Source organism: Quercus robur, chromosome 2 (genome assembly GCF_932294415.1).
Source record: "Quercus robur chromosome 2, dhQueRobu3.1, whole genome shotgun sequence".
NCBI lineage: Eukaryota > Viridiplantae > Streptophyta > Magnoliopsida > Fagales > Fagaceae > Quercus > Quercus robur.
In genome coordinates, this window is record NC_065535.1 from 59,966,275 (window position 1) to 59,989,267 (window position 22,993).

A 22,993-nucleotide genomic window follows, 5' to 3' on the forward strand; every position below is an offset into this window, starting at 1 on the left:
AGAAACTGACAAGCATCCCACATACTAATTTATCAAACAGTAAAATGCATGCTAATTGGAAAGTGCTGCACAACAGTCAAAGAACAACATTATTACCTGATCAATGCAGGCAGGAAACAGGTCCAGATTTGTAAGTAGAAGATTTTTTAGAGCCAATTTTGCTAATGAAACACGATGATGACCACCCCTATGCCTGTCACGACCAGCAGCTCCACGACCACCTTCACCCGTGTATTTGGAATAAGATGGAGTTCTTGGATCAGCTGGTGAGTAACCAAATGGAGCCCTAGGTGCAGGCTCATTGAACAAACTATTGATCCAAGATATTACCCGCCCACTCATTTTTCTTGCGTTATCGTCAAAGCAAGGTCCATATAAAAGTGAAGCCATAGCATTCATTGAGGCCCACTGAATTGCCTCAACCTGTTCACTCAATTCTTTATCAAATGATATTTTGTCTACAGAATCTTTAGACCGAGCATGTTGAGAAGACTTGTAGCGTTCTACTTCACGTCGATAATCACTAACACCATCCTGACCCCACGTACAGCCTGCGTCATCACACCATGAGAGAAGAAGATCAAATAGTCGTTTTCTAGTTCTAAGATCAAATTTCTCTGATTTTGACTCAACAAATTCAGGGGCCAATGATCTTAGAACAGCAGCAAGTGAATAACGGAGAGGTTGCATTTCTTGAAAGCTCTCGGCAGTTGCTGTTAAGATCTGCCTGGTTGCCTCATCAATATACTTCAGATAATGGAGACGGATAACTGGCTTGCGAGCGAGCATGCCAGGCCAGATATTCTCAGAAACATTCCGATAAATATTTGCAATGTGGATACGGAGTTCTTCACGGCGAGCCTTTTGACTCTGCATCCAAAGGAGTGATATATTTTGTAAGTCATCTTGACTGAAATCCAAAATTTGGAAAAAGAAGATTTTTAGTAATTATTAATGCAAAAGAAAGGAAATGTGAGCAAATTTCTTCAAAGAATCAGGTAAAAACAGCTGTTGCCCACTCTTAAACCACACTACCTAGAATTTTTTGACAATGAACTAAAGGAGAATATGCTATTTAACATATTTTCCATATTTGGTTAGAAGGGGCGCCCTTCATAAAACAACAAGCATTCATACAGAATATGTCAGATAAGGGTTATTTTGATAGGACCAATTAATAGGAAAATCTATTTATATTTACCGAAGGAATCTCAATCTCTGATAACAGATCAACTGGTGTAACCCATCAGAACAGGTTGGTAGAACCATGCAAGTGACTGGCATCCTAATACCCTCCACGGCCTTAAGCCTTCTCAAGAAAATAGGTAGCTCCAGAGATTGAGGTATTAGTTCTCGTTTTGTCCCGTTCTCTAAGTGTGCATAAAGATTCTCTATTGTGGTGGTCTCTTTCCCAACTTGGGAGTTTTTTGGATGTCATATATCTGAGCCATGCCCTTGCACTCCAGTGTAGTTTGGATTTCTTTTTGTCATTCACTCACTTAAGAGTGTCTACCATTTACCTTAAAGCATTTGCAATTTTCATTCACTCGTTAAGTCAAATGGCTACAACGTCATTGATTTAATCATAATTTGTCAATTTAAAATTAGAGAGATTTTGTTCTTTACGTTTGGGCAGGGGTCCCCCCCCACCCCACCCCCCCCCAAAAGCTTGTATAGCTTGGTATAGTTTTTTAATGCCACATTTTTTTCTAGCTATAACTGTACATTTACCCAACTTATTTTTTAACCAAAATAAGCCAAAGAAAATTAGATAACCCAAACACATTAACCTCTTTTTTATACTCATATTACTCAAAACTGTAAGTATTGAGTTAGCAAAACAGATTGCCTGTTTCGTCTATTAATTTGTTGGTACCACAAATTATTGTAATCTTATGATAACTTACCTTTGCCAGTAAAGAATTACGTAGTTCACTGACTGGCAATTAGGATGAGAATGCTATGCTGGTTATGAATATACAAATGACAATCAGAAAATTTAGGACATTGGACAAATTAAAACAAATTCCCAACCTTCCATTTCGGCTTTGCCTCTGTCTCCATAGAAACCTCATCAATAAAAGACGCAAGCTCACCAAACATAATTTCGCATGCTTCAAGATGTGAATGGCCAAGAGCCATGCTGGCTGCATGCTAAATTGGAATGGAAAAAAATTAATTTAACCAAGAGGAACAAATCTAATAGCATTCAAATTACATAAATAAGAAAATTGCATAGATTTCTTTTTGTCTTTTAAATTAATAAGCACAAGCATCAAAATTTAAAACATTGTGGGATTAGAGCATTTAGAAGCAATTGTACAAAAAATATATTATTTGGGTGAGACAATTTCAGCCTTAAAATCACCCCAGCGTTATACATACATACATACATATATATATATATATATATATATATATATATATCCCAATGCTGCTTTCCAGTGAAGAGGGGAATGGCAGAGTGAACTCCACCAATTAGGCAAATATGTCAATTTTGTAATACCTAAGGTAAAATGGAGAAAAAATACCATATACAAGTTATAACAGTGTGTACATGTATGAGTGTGAATGTAGAGATTAGGTTAGACAAGGTAGACAAATGGCAACTTGAGCACAACATATGAAGTAGAAAGGGTTGGCAGTCAGCAGCCACCACCACCAAACCCACAGGTCTACTGATGCAGCTAGATAATGCTGCAAATATGATGCTTGCTGTAAAAGAACAGATAAGCCCAAAAAGAAAGAAAAGGGAATAATCCCAGTATTAACATGACTTTTCTGTCAAAGGCAGTCTCAGATTTTCATTCCTAATTTAAAGAGAACACAATCATAAATTAAATTTAATGCTCATAGACATTCTAGATGGTCCATTAACTACTTTCATAAGTTCCTAGATGGGATGTTAAGAGCCTACTGAGATGTGGACCACACTACTTACTCATGTTGGAGTTCCCAAACTATGGAAATCAAGGGCTGATGACTAAACCTAACTCAGATACCCAATTACAGATTTCATGGACTTTTTATTCAGGAAATTTGACCAACTGGCTATATCAGTCTCCCCTGATCATCAAGAACTCAACCTTGAGTTCATTGTCTTCTTGTCAGTTGCTAACTTCGGCTCTTGGCTAATCCACCAAACCCATTTCAATCTCTTGCAGCTTTGTGCCAATAAACACAACTCTGGCTGACAAAAGGAAAGAAACATTGAATTGATTTGCTGCTTTAACCGTACAAGACCAAAATTTTTCATCTTGCTTGAACATTATTGTGTGACCATTGATTTCAAATGCATTGTTTAAGAAAACAAAATCTTCAATTCCTCCTTTCCATGTTCTTCAAAATTACTTCACAAAAAAAAAAATCATCATAATTTGAGGAGAACTTTGTTGGATAAATCTCAAAACCATCTACTATTTTAAGCTCTCCATCATTTCAAATATAATGTCTAGTTCTTTACTTCTTAATTCAAAAGATCCATCACCCATAATGGAACGTTATTCCAGTAATCATAAAACATTGGAGGTAAGTTCCAATCAATCTCTAATGCAGGAGATGAAGGCAAATTTTTTATTTTTTTTATTTTTTAATTTGTATTAAATAAATGCAAAATAGGAGCACAACTATAGTACAAGGGATGTATATAAAAATACACTAATAAATTATCATCTAAAATTGGAAAATATATGTAAAGAAACTCAATCAAATTAGAAAAGCAGTGACCACTAGTGGCAGCAATCCAATCATACATGGTGCACAAGAAGAGAATTTTCCTAGTCCAAAATTCCTCTCTCATTCCCTTCAAAATGTACGAGCAATCTCACAATAAGTAAATGATCAGTAATTTCCAAATACCAATCCAACTTGTAGACGGTAAATCACCATTAGAATGTAGAACCTCGTAGAAATTGAGCCTCAAATATCCAATCTCTAGTCAGTGTCTAGCATATCCTATTCTCTCCCCCCCACCCCCCAAAAAAAAAAAAAAAAATTCTTGGTAGAATATTATATCAAGAAAAGAAATTAGAGATTCTAACTCCCAATCATTTATGGCTCTAATATATAAATACATATATTTTTTTTGGTAAGTAAAATAGAAAAGCAAATAATCGTGGTATGTATGGCTCTAATAAAAATAACATATCCCAATGAATATTACCATTAGACCAATGGCTCATTAGACCATGCAATTTAATACAACTCTGCAAATGCCTCCTTTAGAACATAGTCCCCACATCATAAACCTTGCAAAAATCAAATGCGACTGCCATTGCCTCCTCAAATTTAATGATCCAGATAATTTCCCCCAACCATTCCTAATATGCTTCAATAGGTTTACCCCAAAAGGACCATTTACTCCAGCTGAATACCAACCTCCCTACGTACTTCCATACCTTTTATCCTCCACTCCTCCCCAAAGTGCATCTGCCTCCACTGCATAATGCCATAGTCATTTCCCAACAATACCTGATTGAACATTACCATGCTTCTGATTCCCCATCCCCGTTCTCCAATAAACAAATTGGAATTTAAACATATATCCTATGTCTCCCCAAAGAAAATCTTACTGTAATTTATCAATTTGATACCAATACCAAATGGAAACTTGAAAATGCTTTTGTTCAAAAACTTGAACAGGATATTTTATACCATTCACTTCTAGCTATTCTAGGAAAGCACTAGAATTGAAGCAATTCCTTTCCAAAATCCGTATATGAGCTTCAACTATTGCAATAATTTTTTACGCAAAGCCACAGACCAATTTTTGCTTCGATACCACCCTAAGAAGCACACACTCCAAAATCGTAGACGTGTAATTTTTATTATTATTTTATATTCCTTTGATTTTAGATATACTGTTAATGATTTTGATGGTGTTTATTTATTTTAGAAACTCAAAATAAACCTAAAATATGCCTATAAATAAATAAAATATACCTACCTATATATTAATCAATTATTTGTCCCATTCTCATTGTGGCATGTCCTAATTTTTCAAGAATTTCCATATCGCCATGTTTTATATTTTTTTGTGTACATGTCAGTGTCAGTGTCAATTCTTCTTAGATACCACTTGATGCAGTCAGATAATGCTGCAAGTATTATATGTTTGCTGTGAAACGGTAGATACAGCCTAAAACCACCGGAAACGGAATAACCCAATAAATTAGACAAGTTTTTCTAGTCCAAGATAGCCAGCCTTCTTCAATTTCCATTCCTCTTTTATAGAGAATGCAAGCCTAACATAATTTTGATGTTCTCAGAATCAATTCCTTTCATAAGTTCCTAGATATGAAATTAAGAGTCTACCAATCCTTGTTGACTCCACATATATTTTAAGTTCCCAAAATATGTAAATCAAGGGTTGTGTTAGAATAATGGTTAAATGATTAAATTCACAATTTCCTATTAGCTTAAGCTTTTGGGACAAGTGATAGTTTAACATGGTATCAGAGCAAGTGGTGGTCCTAAGTTCGAACCAGATCTCCACTATACTTCCCATTTAAAAAAGTTAAAAATCTCACAAGCAGGGCCCTAGGGGTGTGTTAGAATAATGGTTAAATGAGTGAGTTCACCCATTCATGTCAACTTAACCTTTTAGCAAAATTGGTAGTTTATCAAGCTAATTACCTTTTTTTTGATAGGTAGTTTATCAAGCTAATTACTTACCTAACGTTACCCCATTAAACATTTTATGGTTGGTTTTTCTAGGAAGATTAATTAGAGGGCTGCATCATTCACCATTACAATTTTCCATCTCAAAATTTCACATTACTCATTACAAGTAAGATCAAGTATAAGATATTTGACTACATCAATTATCACCACTTTTCCTCCATTCAGGGAAAAAAAAGGACAAACAACCACATAAATGGGGCCATTAAACAGTTATTCAAAGCTTGCTACCTCAAATTTAATGTGGTTGTATATATATATATATTATCATCAGAATATAGGACATTAGTCTTAATCAGACCACATAGCTCTCTCTCTTTCTTTTTTTATTTTTAATTTAAGATGGAAAGAAGGAAACAGGATCAATTTCCTAAACATATGGTCCAGTCAATATTTGAGTGTCAGAAAAGAACAAGTGAGAGCTCCATGTCAGATTTGCAGTAGGAAATAGTTGGCTGGTTAACTTCCTACTACAAATATAAATATTAGATCTTAAGTACTTACTATGTGTGCTTCAGATCCAGATTTTAAGGCGGGAAAAACAAGATGGTAAAGATCTTTGGTTGATGCTAAGGCACTAGCTTCTCTAATCATTGGTGGACATGAACATAAAAACATTGCATACATCAGCCACTGATCCAGTTTGCTCTCTGCATCTTGTGACTGATGAGCCTTTCCACCCAACTCAACAGGTGTGATATGAGCAAGACGTTCCATAACCTCTTTCCTGCAAATAAAGATTTTGTTAAAAGAAGATCCTGGAATTGTAATTTGTGAACTTGATTTAACCTGAAGATCTTGGGCAGAAACTAGAAAGCAAATGTGCAGACTAAGTATTTTGTGGACAAATTAGTAACAAAATCAACCCTCACAAGATTTTGTAGTTTCCATGTCAAATTACTTTTCTCATTAATTGCTGTAAACTGTTCATTTTGAGTCACAGGGACCTAACAGTTAACACACATGAAAACATGTTCCCAAATGTCACAAACTAGAGAAACATATAAGAATTTTATTTTAGGCCACCCATAAAATATGAGAGATTTAACACTCCTTTTGTTTCAGTGGAAAAACTTTCCAAAAAAATGTTCTCTGCATTTTCTGGTGTTTAGTATGTCAGAAAATCTGTGGCAGATAAAATTTTCCAAAGTCAACAGAAAATAACCCAAAAGAGGAGGAAAATGTTTTCTGCTTCTGATTCTTTGGTGCCCCCACAAGTTTCCATTCCTATGTGCCTCCACCTCCATCACCCCCACTACCACGTCTACATGAAATATTACTGATTTTCCATGCAAGTCAAATAGCTGAAAATGTTCACTGGATATTTTTCAAAGTTGCAACCAAACATAGGAAAACAAGTCACTTTCGCCAGGAAATATGTTTCTACTGAAACAAATGAAGTATAATGAGGAACATTTTTTCTGCTTATCTACCACATCAAGTCAACAAAAAAAAAAAAAATAATAATAATAATAAAAAGTAAAGAAAAGAAACAAAAGAAAGAAACTTTGTCGCCAATATTATTTTTATCATGAAGACTTAATGTTGAGGACAGCATGTGTGCCAAGAGATCAAGTCAGCATTGGGCAGAAGCAAGCATTGAGAAGAATATGAAAACACTTACTTTGCTTCCTGAACAGAGTCTGGGCAAAGCTCAGCAGCATATTTGACAAGCTCACTTAAACACCGAGCCCATCTATTTTTATCAGGGCTGTCAAATATTATAGACTGAAGTGTCACATCAGGAGGAATAGCATCAGAATCTCGTCTCATATCAAAAGGACGACCAGAATCCCAATAGCAACTCTGAACAATGTCATCCTGTCATATCCAAAGATCAAGTTCAAATTATGATCAGGAAGTGATATGGGAAAAATTAAGAATAAGGAAATACAGGAGCAAAAGATGGGGAAATAGAAAAGAATATCCCACCCCATGTTCTTCCAGGACGTCAATTACAAATATTGGTTCAGCATCATATTTCAAACTATGATCCGGTTGTTCACGTAGTGTTAGGTCCCGTATGTCATTCCTTAAAGCGCGAACACACCGAAGTAGTTCGAGTGCTGTATGCCTAATCTGGCTATCTACAGAACTAAGGAAGATAAGCCCAACTGCATTTATTTCCGATGCGCGGAACTCAATTGCTTCTGATTGGTGGAAAGGAGGCTTCTTGGCCAACTGATTTACATGCCCGACGTGCTTTGCATCTTGAGCATCATATTCCAGTCTATCATCTAATAAACAAGCTCTCCAGAAACGCATGAGTTCCAGCAGACGTCCCAATGATGTTGAAATGAGAAGAGGGAATTCATCGGGAAGCCTTAGGACAAAGTTGGCCATTCCTTTCATAACTGCAAAGCGGCGGTGGGGAAGGTATCTTACAATCCGGTTCAGTACCTGCACTGCTTCCTCACGAACACCTGGATCAATACTTATGCCATGTTGAGGTATTATCTCAGTGATTTTATCACTTCGGCCAACTTCTTCAATCAAATATGGAATGCACTTCAGTACTGACCGGAAAAGATGTCCTTGAGACTTTTCCTTCGTTACAGCATCTGGAAAGAATAAAATTTAATTAGCATGTGCCACTGCAGGAACCAAAACATAAATGTAAGCAATTTAAGCATAACTATACAGTAAACAGATAACCAAGAATTTAAAGCATTTAATCAACAGCTTCATGAATCATTTGCATTTAATTTTATTTATTTCTATGAGGTGAGAAAGCTCTATTAAACAATTGTGTTGAACCTAGTCCATTTGGGGTATGTACATCCAAAGGGCTTGCAAACCTCATATTGAGCTCAGGCTTGGCCCATTCGCATCAGATAGAAATGGACTACATTCACCAATTATAATGAAATCAAAATCATAATTTTTACCAGGAAACATATACCAATAAAAATGATAATAAGTCTAACAAAAAGAAAAGAAAAGAACACATGATGAAAATACAATTATTTAGCAGATCAAATCAAGAGCAAATCACACAAAATATCTAAATCAATATTTCCATGTCCTTTTTAAATTAAGGTTACCAGATACCAAAACTTGCAGCAGACTGGTTCTACAATAGACAAAAAAGAAAATTACCTATGGTGGTCCTTGAAGAAGTTAGAAGAGCTTGACTATAGGTTCTATGACAAGACCTTAAAATTGACTCAATTGCAGCCTTTACTTTTGGAATGTAGTGGCCAATATCGTGATCTGTTCAACAAAAGTCAGATGAAGTCTAATCAGCCCTTGAGATATCAAAATATAACTATATAACAATAATCAAGGTCTATGACCATTTTTCAGTTACCTTTAAAGATTTCCAAGCCAACACGCTTGCTTAAAGGGGACATAACAATGGCAAGCAAAGCACGAAGACCAATCACCTTTGCTTCACTTGAACTATCTTGCTTCAGCAATTCTAATATCATATGGTTCATGGCAAAATCAAGGTTATGTTCCGCTATAGTCACACAGAATTCTACAAGTTTATCATGTTGGACATCCTGAGTAAGCATCCCTTTCCTCAGAACTGTTAAGAGTTGAGAGGTTACACTGTCTAAGTAGTCCCATATACGATTTGTGGCCTGGTTAGCCGCATGAACACTCAAGTAAAACCTCAAAACACGATGAAGACAGTCTAAGGCCATGTAACGATGGTTCTTGTCCTGAATGATTAACCCAGATTTTGTTATATGGCTAAAAACTCAAAATATAATTCCATATGGATATGGCCGACAGATAAACAAGACAAGACATTATAGAAAGACATGGAATATTAAATCATATCACCATATCCACACTTTCCTTGTTCCCCCATACTAAATGCCAAATAGTTAAACTTACTCTAAGATGCTTGTAGAGTTGCTCCATATGAGGGCTTAGGTTATTGTGGAATATTTGAGGATCACCAAGACAGAGAAGAAGAGTCACCAAAGGGTAACCAACCTAACACATAAAAATAGTTAGTGGGGATTAAAAAAACTATAAACATAAATAGGCACTTTTTTTTTGGGGGGGGGGGGGGGGGGGGAGTGGGGGTGCAAATTAATTAAGAAATGAAAAGGGAGAAAAAAAGGTGATATGAACTTACCAAAAAATTTAGTTTTTTTCCCTTTAAATAAATTTTGGAAGTTGATTGACGATGAATTTATAAAATTTGGGTTGGAAATTTTCTTCTACTGCTTGGTGCTGATTCCAAGCAGTTTAGGTACTCATTCCTAGGTTCTATTTTCCTATTTTCAACATTTGGTGTAGATTACAGGCAAACCCTCAGTGATGATTCCAAGATGCTATCCTGTTTTGATCTTCTTTTGTTTCCCAAACACAAGCCGTCATCTTAGAATCTATTGTCCTACATCAAATTTCCATACCTAAGAAACCATCAATCCACCACAGCCACTGTTACACGAGCCACAACCACAAAAACCCCTCTTCACCACTGTAAAACAACGGCATAGAACCCTTCACCCAGTTGCCTTCATTGAGCCATCGCAAAGCCCCCCACCCACACCCCCCCCCAAAAAAAAAAAAAAAAAATCTGTCGAGCCTACCCAGGAGTTCACTGGAAGTTGATGGAATCCCCACAACCCCACATCGGTCAAATCAAGCCCCTAAGCCCCGCAACTGGTCTCTAAGAAGCGCCAGCAATCTTGAACGCCAATCGCAAGGCACCTTGTCATCACAGCCAAAGGTTCAGCTGTGTAATTCAACATTTGGGATTTCCTTTTGTCAATTAGACTCAGGGTTTAGTCCTACTAGTTAATATAAGAATTTGTTTATAAGTATATATTTCATTAATTAAAAGAAAATAGGTGTAACCCACATATACAGAAAGTATAAAATAGGTACACCACCATCAAGCATTGATGGTTCAACTGTCAAGAATCTCAAATGAAGAACTAAAGGACAACAAACCCAAAACATTTACCCACTCAAACATTTATTCAATAGTCTGGTGCTGATCCAAGCCAACCTTAGGTGTTGATTCCTATGTTTTGTTCCTCTTGCTTGGTATTGATTGCAAGCAAACCTAGGTTTTGATTCCTAGGGAATTACAAAGTAATTAAAGGAAGATTCTTTTGGAAGAAATATTTATATAAAATTAGCCATATAAGCACCTAGGGAAAATCAATTCCATTATTTTCATCCCTTCTCCAGAAGAAGATCAAAGCTATTAAGAAAGGTAAAAGGAAGGTACACTAACAAAACTGAAAACAGGAAATGTTTGACTTCATAGATTCATTGTAATCATGAATTTTCTCCAACCAGAAGACAATGATGCAAGATGCTGGAATTTGATTTATTTACTTTATATTTAATTTTAAATCAGAGGCATTATTGTAATTTTATTTCCAGAGGGGCATTATTTATCACATATTGGGTTATATAAAGGGTCTCTTATGTTATTGGATCAATTACATTGTGTTTATAATAGTTATCTAGTTTGGACCTAGTGATCTAAGCTCATCAAGTCTAATTCCTATTACGGGTAGAAATCAGATTGTAATGCTTTCTTTTCCATTGCATATGTTTTGCAAAAATTTCAGAAGCTATGAAGCTTTTGATCGCGGTTTGTCTAATGCAACCTTAATGCCCAAACTTTTGAGGACATTGAGAGACCTATAGATATGTTGAAGAACTTGCTTGCTAGGACTTTGTTTGAGTGGTCTCGTATTTGGGGTCTTACACATTGTAGTTCCTTGTCTGATTTCCTTATCTCTATTAGACTTTCCTAATGATTTGATTGTATTTGTTTCAAGGGCAGTGAGTTTACAATCGTAAACACATTGTTCTTTTTCATCAATAAAACTCTTATTATCTATCAAAAAAAAAAAAAAAAAAAGTGCAATGCAACCTTAATCGAAGGTGTAATATCAAGGAAACCCTAGGTGTGATGCTTAGGATCGCTAGGTGTGAGGTTTAGACAGTATATTCTCTTTCCTTTTTCTTTTGAACTTTGAGCAATTTTCCATAAGTATCAGACCTGATTTTACTTCAATAGCTCTCTCTCAAATCCATTCCCAAAAACCCTAAATTGCCCAACCATGAAACACTTCCATTCAACCTAAGAAGACCCACCCAACTATTGTTCTTGGGTTACAGTTCCTAACGCTGGAACAGCAACCCAAACCCTAGTTATCTTTGTTTCATGTCCAAACTCTACGCTTCCCTTGCCCAGTTAGAAATACTAAATTTCATAATATTTTCCAGCCTTCCCCACCACAAACCCTAGACCTAGCTATCCTATAACTCCACAATGAGCCCACTGTCCCACATCAGTTTGGTATCAGAGTTTTTGCCAAGCGTCATTTTTACTTAATGACACAAACTGATTAGAAGGTAAAATTAAACAGAATATGAAACTTGTGAAGGTAGCAATATCCGCATCTCAGATGAAAAACAAACAGAACCTTGGAATAAAAGAAAAAGGGAGTTACATTTTCTAAGATCCACTTACAGCAAAATGTTTGCTCTGTTTATCCATCCAATGCATGAGCTGCAATCTTATTCGTCCAACAGCATCATACCATAGGGAAAGTGCAGCCTCTACACCTGGAGGTGGCCACTGGCCTTTTCCACCATCTGCAAGGGGTGCTAGGATGCTTGAAAGCATATTACAGAGTGCATGGTGAAGCTCACTTTTGCGTTTGTGTGGAGCACGGTTAAGAGGATTTGCTTTTGCGACAAAGGAAGCAGAAGCATTCAGTCCACCTTCTGTCTTAACCTGGCAATTACCTTATTGTTAAATCATTGTCTTTTCCATGCCATTTTCACTAAAAAAAACAAAAATTAACTTACACATACCCCAAGCTTTAGGTAGCGCATCCCATTAATGATGCTAAGGGTTTCACTTCGGGCAACACTAGTGTCAATCCGACGTGTATTGAGTTCCATGAAAAAGCGCTCAGTCACAGAACTAAATCTGTAATAGGAAAGGGAAAGAACCATAAATTTAAATATGATCTACTCCAGAGATACAGAACTAAACATTGATGGTTGCTCCCATCTCACATTCATACTATGACTACCCAATCAACTAATTTATGCAACGAGAAGCATATTTCTTTTGGTTAGTAGAAGCATTCTATAGTCAAAATATAGATCTTTACTTTCTTTCTTCTTCTTTTTTTTGGCTGAATTAGCTCTTTACTTATAATCATATTTTAAAAGCTTTAGGAACAACCCGTCTGATCAGCAAAACACAAATTCTACCAGACATGACAATATAGAGCCGAGGGTAAGCATCAAATTATTGAGAATACTATTATTAGTAATCTAAATCATTTTTAAACCATGATTTAGACATATACTAGATAAGGCCAGGAAAATTATTAAAAAAAAAAAAAACTGTCATGACAAACAGGCAGCCATATAACAACTTGGTACCCCCCCCCCCCCCCGCGGGGGCAACCTCAAAAAAATTCAGATTATCATAGTTGCATTGGTTTCGTCCAATAAGAGAAGCTAGTTCCCGCACACAACTTAATTGTGTGTGGGTTAGAAATAAGCTATAGGAATAGCTGCAATTTATAGGTAGCTATTAAATTCGCATCAACTTAGAAATTTCAGACATAATGAAGCAAAAAAGGATGATAATGATGTAATCACAGATACAAGGTATGAATGGTTCACCAAGCAATAATTCTATCATTAGGGAAAACAAAATTTTCTTCCTCAAGCTACCCCAAAAGCAAGTCACAACAGGCCATAGATGCTGAGACTAAGACATGCCATACTTGACCAACATCCAATGATACATAATCATGGAACAACTAAATTCAGTTTGCCAAAAACTATGTAGTTTTATAATAATCCAACTAAGCAGCAATGATTGCATATCTCATAGAGCCAAAATTTTAAAATATGAGAGAATATAAACAGTTAAACACTACAAAGACTACCTGTTTCCAGAATAACTTTCATAACAGTGAAACAATTTTGAATCAGAGCAGAATCTTTAAAAGTTCAAGTTCTAAAGATCCTGATTGGGTTACCTGATGCGAGATAAGGCACCTAAGAGTTGAGCAACCAGGTCCAGAAGAAGTCCCCGCAAATCAACCAATGAGGGATATTCAACCTGACTAACAACCCTGCAATGAGAGTATACTGAATTCATAAGAAAAAATGTATATGTGCACATTATAAACTTCTCAAGGCTTATGATGATGTTTTCATAAAATTCTGAAGTATATGACCTAGTCCATTCTGACCAAAGGAAAATATCAAGTCCCTTAATGTCTACAGTACATGTTTCAGTCTAGATCAGAAGATTCATAAGCATGATTGTACTTCAAAATTCACACTAAAAAAATAACAACAGGATTTTTTTTTTTTTAAAGTAACCAAAAATAGAAAAAGAAAACAGAGATAGAAAACTATCCATCCTTATGGAAGTATTCTTTACAAGATATTATTATAAAACTTCCAATCTGAACAGTAGAACAAACAGCCAATCAACTCCTATTTTTCCCCTTTCCCTTCTTCTAGGTAAGTGATAAAATTCTATTATAGGGTAGAACTAGAACCCTTATGCACACAAGGCATCTTCAAAAGGTACACTTAAGTACTAAAGATAAATTTAATAGAAACAGCTGGGAAAGATGATGCGAAACAAAATCAAAACCAAAATGGATGCAAAAATAAAGTTGAAAGAACAGAAAATAAAAGATAATAACATAGGAGTTAGCACCTATGCTAGCTTGGAGTTAGCATCAAACTAGAGAGAACATACCTAGGAGTTGGTACCTAGGACTAGCTGGAGTTAGCACTAGACAATTTCCAAGAGAAAGTTTATTAATCAATCAAATTGGAAATTTTCTCCATATGAGGTACAATACTGTGCTTATATAGACTATGAATTAACCCTATTTCTTATTCTAATTGACTTAGGAAACCGTAATCATGCTTGAGTTGGGAAATTCCAATTACTGAATTACAAAAATATCATTGGCTCTAGTAAATTAAATAAATAAAAACTAATAACCTAATCTACTACTAATATCTAAAATAAAATTTAAATGACTAATAAAATTAAAATTGACTTCTAAAATTAAATAAGACTAAATTAGAATAAAATTTTCATCATGGTTCCCACATCATTTTCACATTGTTGGAAAAAACTTGACCCAAAGTTTTGAAGTGTTGAACAATAAGATTTTGGCACATGGTACTTGCACCAACTCTTGAGTTATCTTTGGCAACACCAAGAATAAAGAAGCTTTTGGGGCATGAAGGCTCCATGCCAAGTGTCTTTTGTTGTTTGGATAGCTGCATGGGGAAGATTCTCACAGGTGATTATTTGAGGAGAAGGGGCTTTACAATTGTGGATTGGTGTTGCCTCTGCCAGTGCAGTGGGGAGAATTTTGATCACCTCCTATTGCACTGTGGGGAGGTTTCTCGGTTATGGAGTTTTGCTTTTAGATAGGTTCGTGTTACTTAGGTTTTAGCCAAGAGGGTTATTGATTTATTGGTAGGATGGAGAAATTGGTTGGGAAAGCACTCTTCGAATATTTAAAATTTGGTACCACATTGTGTGATGTGGATTATTTGGAGGGAGTGTAATAATCACATATTTGAAGATTTGGTGCTTACCGGGGATCAGCTCCCAGCTTTATTTGCAAGAACCCTGTTTGATTGGTCTCATGCATGGGGATTTCTAGGGAATCCATTCCGCTGTTTTTGGATTCCCTTTCTTCTTGTACATAATTTTTTGCTCTTCTTTTTTGTTGCTTGTACATATTTTTTCTGGCTACTTCATTTCTTAATGAAGTAATCTTCTCCTTATACAATTTTTCTTACTTATATTAAAAAAAAAAAAAAAAAAAAATCAATGTGCGTGTTAGAGTTAGTTCTAGTTGTTATTTATTTTAGCATATTAGTAAGGGTGTTTTTGTAATCATGTTATAAACCCTAATATAAATATATGCTAAGGTGTGACCTTGATGAGTTAACACCCTCAACCTCTTATTTCTTTTTCTCTTTGTCTCTCTATTCTTCTCTTCCTCATTATTCTCATTTAACCATAAATCTTCATATTTTACAACTTAACTGTGTGCAACCAACATTGCAAATGATACAGCCTTATCTTGAGCCACAAGAAGCACCATTGTATCAATCTTTTCCACTTCATCAAGCCTTTTAACTTCAAGCAACATAGAGATTGGATCAGTAGTAGATGCATCTACTCAATATTCACAACAAATGTACCCTATGATTTGTTGTTCTCCAATTGAACTTTTTCCTCATCAAGCAGTGTTAAATCTTCCTTCTCAAGAGTAAGCAACATAACTGACTCTTCAACAAGCTATATCAGATCTACTACACATGGTTCTGGTATTCCAGCATGTTTTGTAAATGCTACAGTATGGCTCTTCTAGAAAATTCAAAATTACCCTATCGTATACCCTAGAGCTGTCAAAGAAACCGCAAAGAGTGCCATTGATAAGGATAGAGAATTTGACTATAGAGATACAAAAAGAAACCCACCTTCTCCATTTTTCAAGAAAACCACAGCGCTCTAACATATAAATGAGGAAGCCTCAGTTCACATGGTCATATGCCTTCTCTACATCCAACTTACACAACACCCCAGGAACTCCAAATTTTATCCTACTATCCAAACATTCATTGGCAATAAGAACAGAATCTAAAATCTGTCTTTCTTTAACAAAAGCATTTTGAGATTCGTACATAATGTCCCCAAGCACCATTTTCAATCTGTTAGCCAAAACTTTGGCAATAATTTTATACACGTCCCCAATCAAACTAATAGGCCTAAAATCCCTTACCTCCACTGCATCAGGTTTTTTAGGAATTAAGGAAATGAAGGTGGCATTCAAACTTTTTTCAAATTGAGCATTCTCAAAAAAGTAGTGAAAGAATTCCACAAGATTTGTTTTAATAATGGCCCAACAAGTCTGGAAAAACGCAACCATCAGGTCTAGGAGCTTTATCTCCATTGAAATCCTTGACCACCCCAAAAATCTCCACTTCCTCAGAGGGCCATTCCAGCCAGCTAGCCTTAGCCTCAGAGATTGTGGAAAAATTCAGCACATTTGGGTGAGGGTGATGTAGCTTATCTTCTAAGTAAAGATTCTTATAAAACTGAGTAATACCTTCTTCAATAACTTCCTGACTAGAAATCAACACCCCATCAATATTGAGACTGCCAATACTGTTGTTCCTTCTATTAGAATTAGCCATCTGGTGAAAACATTTTGAATTATTGTCTCCCTCCTTTAAACATAGTACCCTCGAGATTTCTGTCGCCAACTAATTTCTTCTAACAAGGCAGTTTTCTCAATTTCCGTGCGAATCCTCTCTTGTTCAAGCTTTTCATTCACAGATAAGGAAACCCTCTCCTCTTTAGAATCCAAGGCATTCAAATCATTCCACAACTTCATTCTCTTAATGGTTACATTACCAAACTTTGTTTCATTCCACTTTTTTAAATCACCCTTTAAAGCTTTCAACTTCATAGCTAACTTGTAACTGGGAGTACCATAGAAATCATAAGAGTCCCACCAATTTTTTTACCTTCCCCACAAAACCCTCCACCTGAAACCACATGTTCTCAAACTGAAATGGCCTATGTCCCTTATGAATATCCCTACCCTCTAGAGAAATCAAAAAGTGGTCTAACAACACTCTTACCATCCATTTTTGATGAATATTAGGATAATGTTCCTCACACTCTCGACAAAAGAGACAACAGTCTATCTTGGACCTGGACAATGAATTGGACCAAGTATAACAGCCACCCTCCAAGGGGATATCCATTAACCCATTAATGGAGATGAAATCAGAAAATTTGTGCATACTCTAAGTGAAGTTTGCAGCCCCAAACGTTTAGAGGGAAAGCGAATAGCATTGAAATCACCACCCACACACCATGGTAAACTCCACCAACTATTCAGTCCCATCAGTTAAGGAAGCATCATCGTAGTTCTTTTTCAAGTAGTGGTCATAGTCACCCATCTGAGTCCTTTGAACTAATCCATACAGACATATGGGGCCTTTCTCGTGTTTCTACTTCAAATGAATTCCATTATTTTGTTATATTTATGGATTATTATTCTCGAACGACATGGTTGTTTTTTATAAAAGAGAGATCTGAACTACCTCATATTTTTTTCACATTCTATAATGAAATCTTTTTTCAGTTTAATAAACGCATCAAGATTATTTGATTTGATAATGCGCTACAGTATACACAATCTATTATGATTTCCTTTTGTACTAATCGTGGTATCATTCATCAGACTAGTTGTCCTCGTAGCTCCCAACAAATTGGTGTGGTTGAAAAAAAACATCGTCATTTACTAGATGTTGCTCACACCTTGTTATTCCATGATATGCAAGTACCAAAACATTTTTGGGGTGATGTTGTTCTTACTGCTTGCCATCTTATTAATCGTATGCCTTCTAATATCTTAAATCATAAGTCTTTGTTTTCACTTTTATATCCTACTCGTTCTCTTTTCCCACTTACTCCTCGTGTGTTTGGTTGTGTTGCTTTTGTTCATGTCCTGGATCCTGGTCAAGATAAGCTCTCTCCTCAAGCTCATAAGTGTATTTTCCTTGGATACTTTCTCACTCAGAAAGGCAACTATTGTTATAGTCTTGAGTTTTGCCCTATTTTGTGAGTGTTAATGTCACCTTTTTTGAGTTCACCCCATTCTTTTCTTCACGTGGTCAATGTATGTCACATGATCTTATCTCTAGTCATGAGGGTGAGGTTTCCTTCCCATCTCCTACGTTTCTAGTACCTTTGTCTTCTCCTCTTTCTTCTCCTCCTCCAAAACCTTTGGCTTCCTAGCCTAATCCTCCCTTGCAAGTTTATTAGTGATCTCAGGATAGGCATGTTGTGTCATATGGCCTTGATGCTACATCTTCTTCATTTGAGGTTTCCTACTTTATCCACCCGTCTTCTAGAAACTAATGATTTTCCTATTGCCTACAACAAGGTAAACGTTCTTGTACTCAACATCCAACTGCAAATTTTGTGCCCTATCATCGTGTTTAACCTTGTCTCACCTTGGCTGCATTCATTTGCTTGTACTATGTCCTCTATTTCTATTCCCTCATCTTATAAGCTGGTCTTGTCTTCATTTGGATGGAAACGTGCTTTGGGTGAGGAAATGACTGCTCTTCACAAGAATCAAACTTGGGAACTTACTACCTTTCCCCCTGGCAAACACACAGTAGGTTGTCATTGGGTATACACTGTTAAGTACCACCCTGATGGTTTTGTTGAGCGCCTTAAGGCACAATTGATTGGTTTCCAAAGGTTACACACAAACATATGGTGTTGACTATCTAGAAACATTCTCTCCTGTGGCACGCCTAAATTCAATTTGGATCCTACTATCTTTTGAGTTAGTCACTCTTGGCCTTTGTATCAAATTGATATCAAGAATGCTTTCCTTCATGGAGACCTTCAAGAGGAAGTATACATGGATCAACCCCTTGGGTATGTTGTTTCTGGTAGTGAACACCTTGTTTGTTGATTAAGTAAGGGCCGTAAGGCATTGTATGGTTTGAAGCAATCTCCTCGTGCAAGGTTTTATCGATTTAGTGTTGTTGTACTTGGGTATGGTTTCCAGCGTTCTCATTCTGCCTTTGTTCGTCACTCTTCCACTAGCACTATTGTTTTGATTGTTTATGTGGATGATATTACAATATCTAGAAGTAACTCTGCTAGTATAACTAACTTAAAAAGATATTTGGGTCTACAATTCCATACTAAGAACCTAGGTACTCTTCGCTATTATCTCGAGATTGAAGTTGCTTGTTCCTCCCAAAGTTTATTTTTGTTTCAACAGAAGTATGTTCTAGATCTTTTGACCAAGACTGGTTTTTTGTGTGCTCGTCCTACTGATACTCCTATGGATTCCACTGTTAAACCTTTTTTTTTTTGTGATAGAATCCACTGTCAAACTTGATAAGGAGCAAGGTGAATTGTTTAGTGATTTTGGTCGATATCGCCACTTGGTTAGGAAGTTAATTTACCTTAGGGTTACTCGTCCTGACATTACTTATGTGGTTGGAGTGGTTAATCAGTTTATGAAAGCTCCTCGTTAGCCTTATTATGAAGCTATCTATCCTATTTTGGGTTATTTCAAAGGGGCTCCTGGCACGGACTTTTGTAAGAGCCCTCTCATTCTCTTTATGTGACAGGTTTTAGTGTTGCCAATTGGGCTAGTAGTCATTCTAATCATCGGTTCACCTCTAGTTATTGTACCCATGTTGGTGGCAATCTTGTTACTTGGTGTAGTAAAAAGCAAAATGTTGTTGCTCGTTCTATTGCTGAAGTTGAGTATGGAGCTATGGCTCACACTGCTTCTAAGATGTTTATGGGTTCAATCTCTCCTTCATATTGAGGTGGATTGTCATTTCATGAAGATGCCATCTTTATTGCTAACAATCCCGTGATTCATGAATGTACCAAACATATTGAGGTGCATTGTCACTTCATTTAGGATTTATTGATGAAGAAACATATCGTCACTCTCTTTGTTCTTTCAAAGTTTGACTTCCAAGCCAGGCATGTTTGATGTGTATGCTCCAGCTTGAGGGAGAGTTTTAGAGTTAGTTCTAGTCGTCATTTATTTTAGCATATTAATAAGGGTATTTCTGTAATCGTATTATAAACCCTAATATAAATATATGCTAAGGTGTGGGCTTGATAAGTTAATGCCCTCAACCTCTTCTTTCTTTTCTCTTTGTCTCTCTATTCTTCTCTTCCTCATTATTCACATTTTACTCTAAATCTTCATATTTTACAACTTAACTGTGTGCAACCAACATTGCAAATGATACAGCCTTATCTTGAGCCACAAGAAGCACCATTGTATCAATCTTTTCCACTTCATCAAGCCTTTTAACTTCAAGCAACATAGAGACTGGATCAGTAGTAGATGCATCTACTCACTATTCAAAACAAATGTACCCTATGATTTGTTGTTCTCTAACTGAACTTTCTCCTCATCAAGCGGTGGGAAATCTTCCTTCTCAAGAGTAAGCAACATAACTGACTCTTCAACAAGCTATATCAAATCTACTACAAATGGTTCTGTTATTCCAGCATGTTTTGTAAACACTAAAGTATGCTCTTCTTGTTGCCCTAGCAATATCTGTTTGTACTTCCATTTCAACACTAGGTTAGTGCCTAACATTATTACAATTCATGCTTGAAGCTTTACCTTTGAGGTAATTGGGCATTCTTGATGCCTCCAATAAATCAAGCTGAGTATTAATATTATCACACACTTTGCATTGGAGTGGGTTTAAGTCTAAAAACAGCAGGAACACTCATCTTGTTTTCTTTGATTGTGTCACTAACTATATGTTCCATAGCATTAGAGCGTATCTTTGATCTAGAAAATCATCATGATGATATAGTGGTAGATATTTCTTTCGATATGATTAAGGTAGATATTCCTCTCATAAGTTTGTCTTTCATTTCTTTCCCAATTAGTAATTGCAGGCTTGTACAATAAAGCAAAGATTCTCATGGACACTCAATATTGTTCTTGTTATGTGATAGGAGAGATTTTTCTTAAAAAAAAATTGATAATTCAATAGTTACAACAATGGGGGAAGGGGGCTTGGAACCTAGGAAGCACGGGTGCGGATTCGGATTCGGATTTGGGTGTGGTGCGGCGACTCGGCAATTTTTGAAAAAGTAGGGTGCGAGTGCAGCGGGATACGTTTATTAATAAATTATTTAATATATTTTTATTTATATTTTCTATATATTGCTAAGCATATTTTTTTGTATAATGGTAAACATATACCAATTTAAGAGCAATGAGAGAGTTGGGGGTTAGAGAAAGAGAGGAGATGGAGAGAACGAGAGAGTCGTGGGTGAGAGAGAGAGAGAGAGAGAGAGAGAGAGAGGAGACGGAGAGAATGAGAGAGTCAGAGAGAGTTTGAGATGAGTTTAGGGTTTTTTCTTTAAACTAGGATGTCAAAACGGTGTGTTTTGACAAAAAAATTTACAATTTTTTTTAACACTTATTTTGGCCTATATCAGACTGATTCGGGGCCTGTTTTGGACCGAATTGGACTGTATTGGCCCGAATCAGAAAATAAAAAATTCGGTGATGGACGCACGTGCATCTGCGTCCACGGCCACATGGCACGTCCATGCGTATTGGACTCGAGTGCGTTGAACCAATCGGCTCACCCGTGCTTTCCAGTTTGGAACCTTTAATATCTCTATTGAAAATTCCAAGAGGTGTCATTTGAGCTATTATAAGGCTCTTGGAGAGATTTTTCTAAAAAATTACATGTGAAAATTCTATTAGAGCGTAAAAATCTAAAAAGGAGATGGGGCTACAAAAAGCAGCCATCAAAACATACAAGGGTTTCAAAAATAAGGATTTGAGCTTGTTACAAAGAATTTCAACTCCACTGAAAGTCCAATTATTCTTCTTACTCTGGATAGTCCACATAACTAAGGCCTTGTGTACAGCTCTTTAAAGCATTACTTTTTTCTAGGTACAGTTATACTTTTACACAATAAACAAAATAAGCTTTGATAAACTAATGAAAATAAGCTCATTCACACGCTTAAATGTGTCAATGTCCAGAAATCTTGCACTGATATCTAATGAAAGCTAGAGCCTAGTATATGTACAGTAGATACAGCTCACACAAACTCAGTTGAATATTTAACCTAAAGATGAAATAACCACATTCGTTTGGGAAGTAGGAAGTCCAAAATTTTATCACAAACAGTCATTAATATGCAAGAAAAAAGAATGAGCACATAACCTCTATAAGTTCCCACACCCATTTAAAGCAGCTTACCTGTCAGCATTAATCAGCCAGTCAAAAACAAAATTCTCAAGCCCAGACCACAGCTTCTCTGTAATGAGCACAATCCGATACGTCACAACAAGATATTACCGTTTTAAAGGGGAAAACAGCATAATAATATATCCAAATATATATATATATATATATATATATATACACATATATAAACTTTACAAACCAGTAAGTCCCTCCTGCGGACAGCACTCCACAAAGCGAATACATGCTGAGCAAAAAATGCACTCCACTGCAAGCTGACCCAAATAAAGACAATGTAAAATCAAGAATCAATAAAGCACACTTATCCGGATGAAACAATTATGCAATATATGCATTAAAAAAAAAGAAAAAAAGAAAAAAAAAAAAGGTCTTTCACAATCAAAAGATAATTAAGGTTTGTCCAGATGTCTTCTATAAACATAGTCTTAACAAAGAAAAGAACTGTAGCAATTATCTGTTTTTATAAATACCAGTGTCACCATCTTAATTC

The 22,993-nt window shown here is 36.1% G+C and overlaps 1 protein-coding gene across 2 annotated transcripts in view; it reads right to left on the reverse strand.

Moving 5' to 3' along the window:
- LOC126714302 (uncharacterized) overlaps positions 1 to 22,993 on the reverse strand; it is a 32,932-nt gene that overhangs the window by 3,336 nt on the left and 6,603 nt on the right. For both annotated transcript variants that reach the window (XM_050414396.1, XM_050414395.1), the window contains exons 5-17: positions 22,685 to 22,757; positions 22,498 to 22,555; positions 13,677 to 13,772; positions 12,487 to 12,604; positions 12,140 to 12,406; positions 9,526 to 9,627; positions 8,990 to 9,347; positions 8,779 to 8,892; positions 7,612 to 8,240; positions 7,304 to 7,500; positions 6,184 to 6,406; positions 2,035 to 2,154; positions 97 to 870 (exon numbers count right to left, since the gene is read on the reverse strand). In XM_050414396.1, coding sequence (XP_050270353.1) covers positions 97 to 870; positions 2,035 to 2,154; positions 6,184 to 6,406; positions 7,304 to 7,500; positions 7,612 to 8,240; positions 8,779 to 8,892; positions 8,990 to 9,347; positions 9,526 to 9,627; positions 12,140 to 12,406; positions 12,487 to 12,604; positions 13,677 to 13,772; positions 22,498 to 22,555; positions 22,685 to 22,757 — 3,129 coding nt within the window. The remainder of the gene's footprint in view (positions 1 to 96; positions 871 to 2,034; positions 2,155 to 6,183; positions 6,407 to 7,303; positions 7,501 to 7,611; positions 8,241 to 8,778; positions 8,893 to 8,989; positions 9,348 to 9,525; positions 9,628 to 12,139; positions 12,407 to 12,486; positions 12,605 to 13,676; positions 13,773 to 22,497; positions 22,556 to 22,684; positions 22,758 to 22,993) is intronic.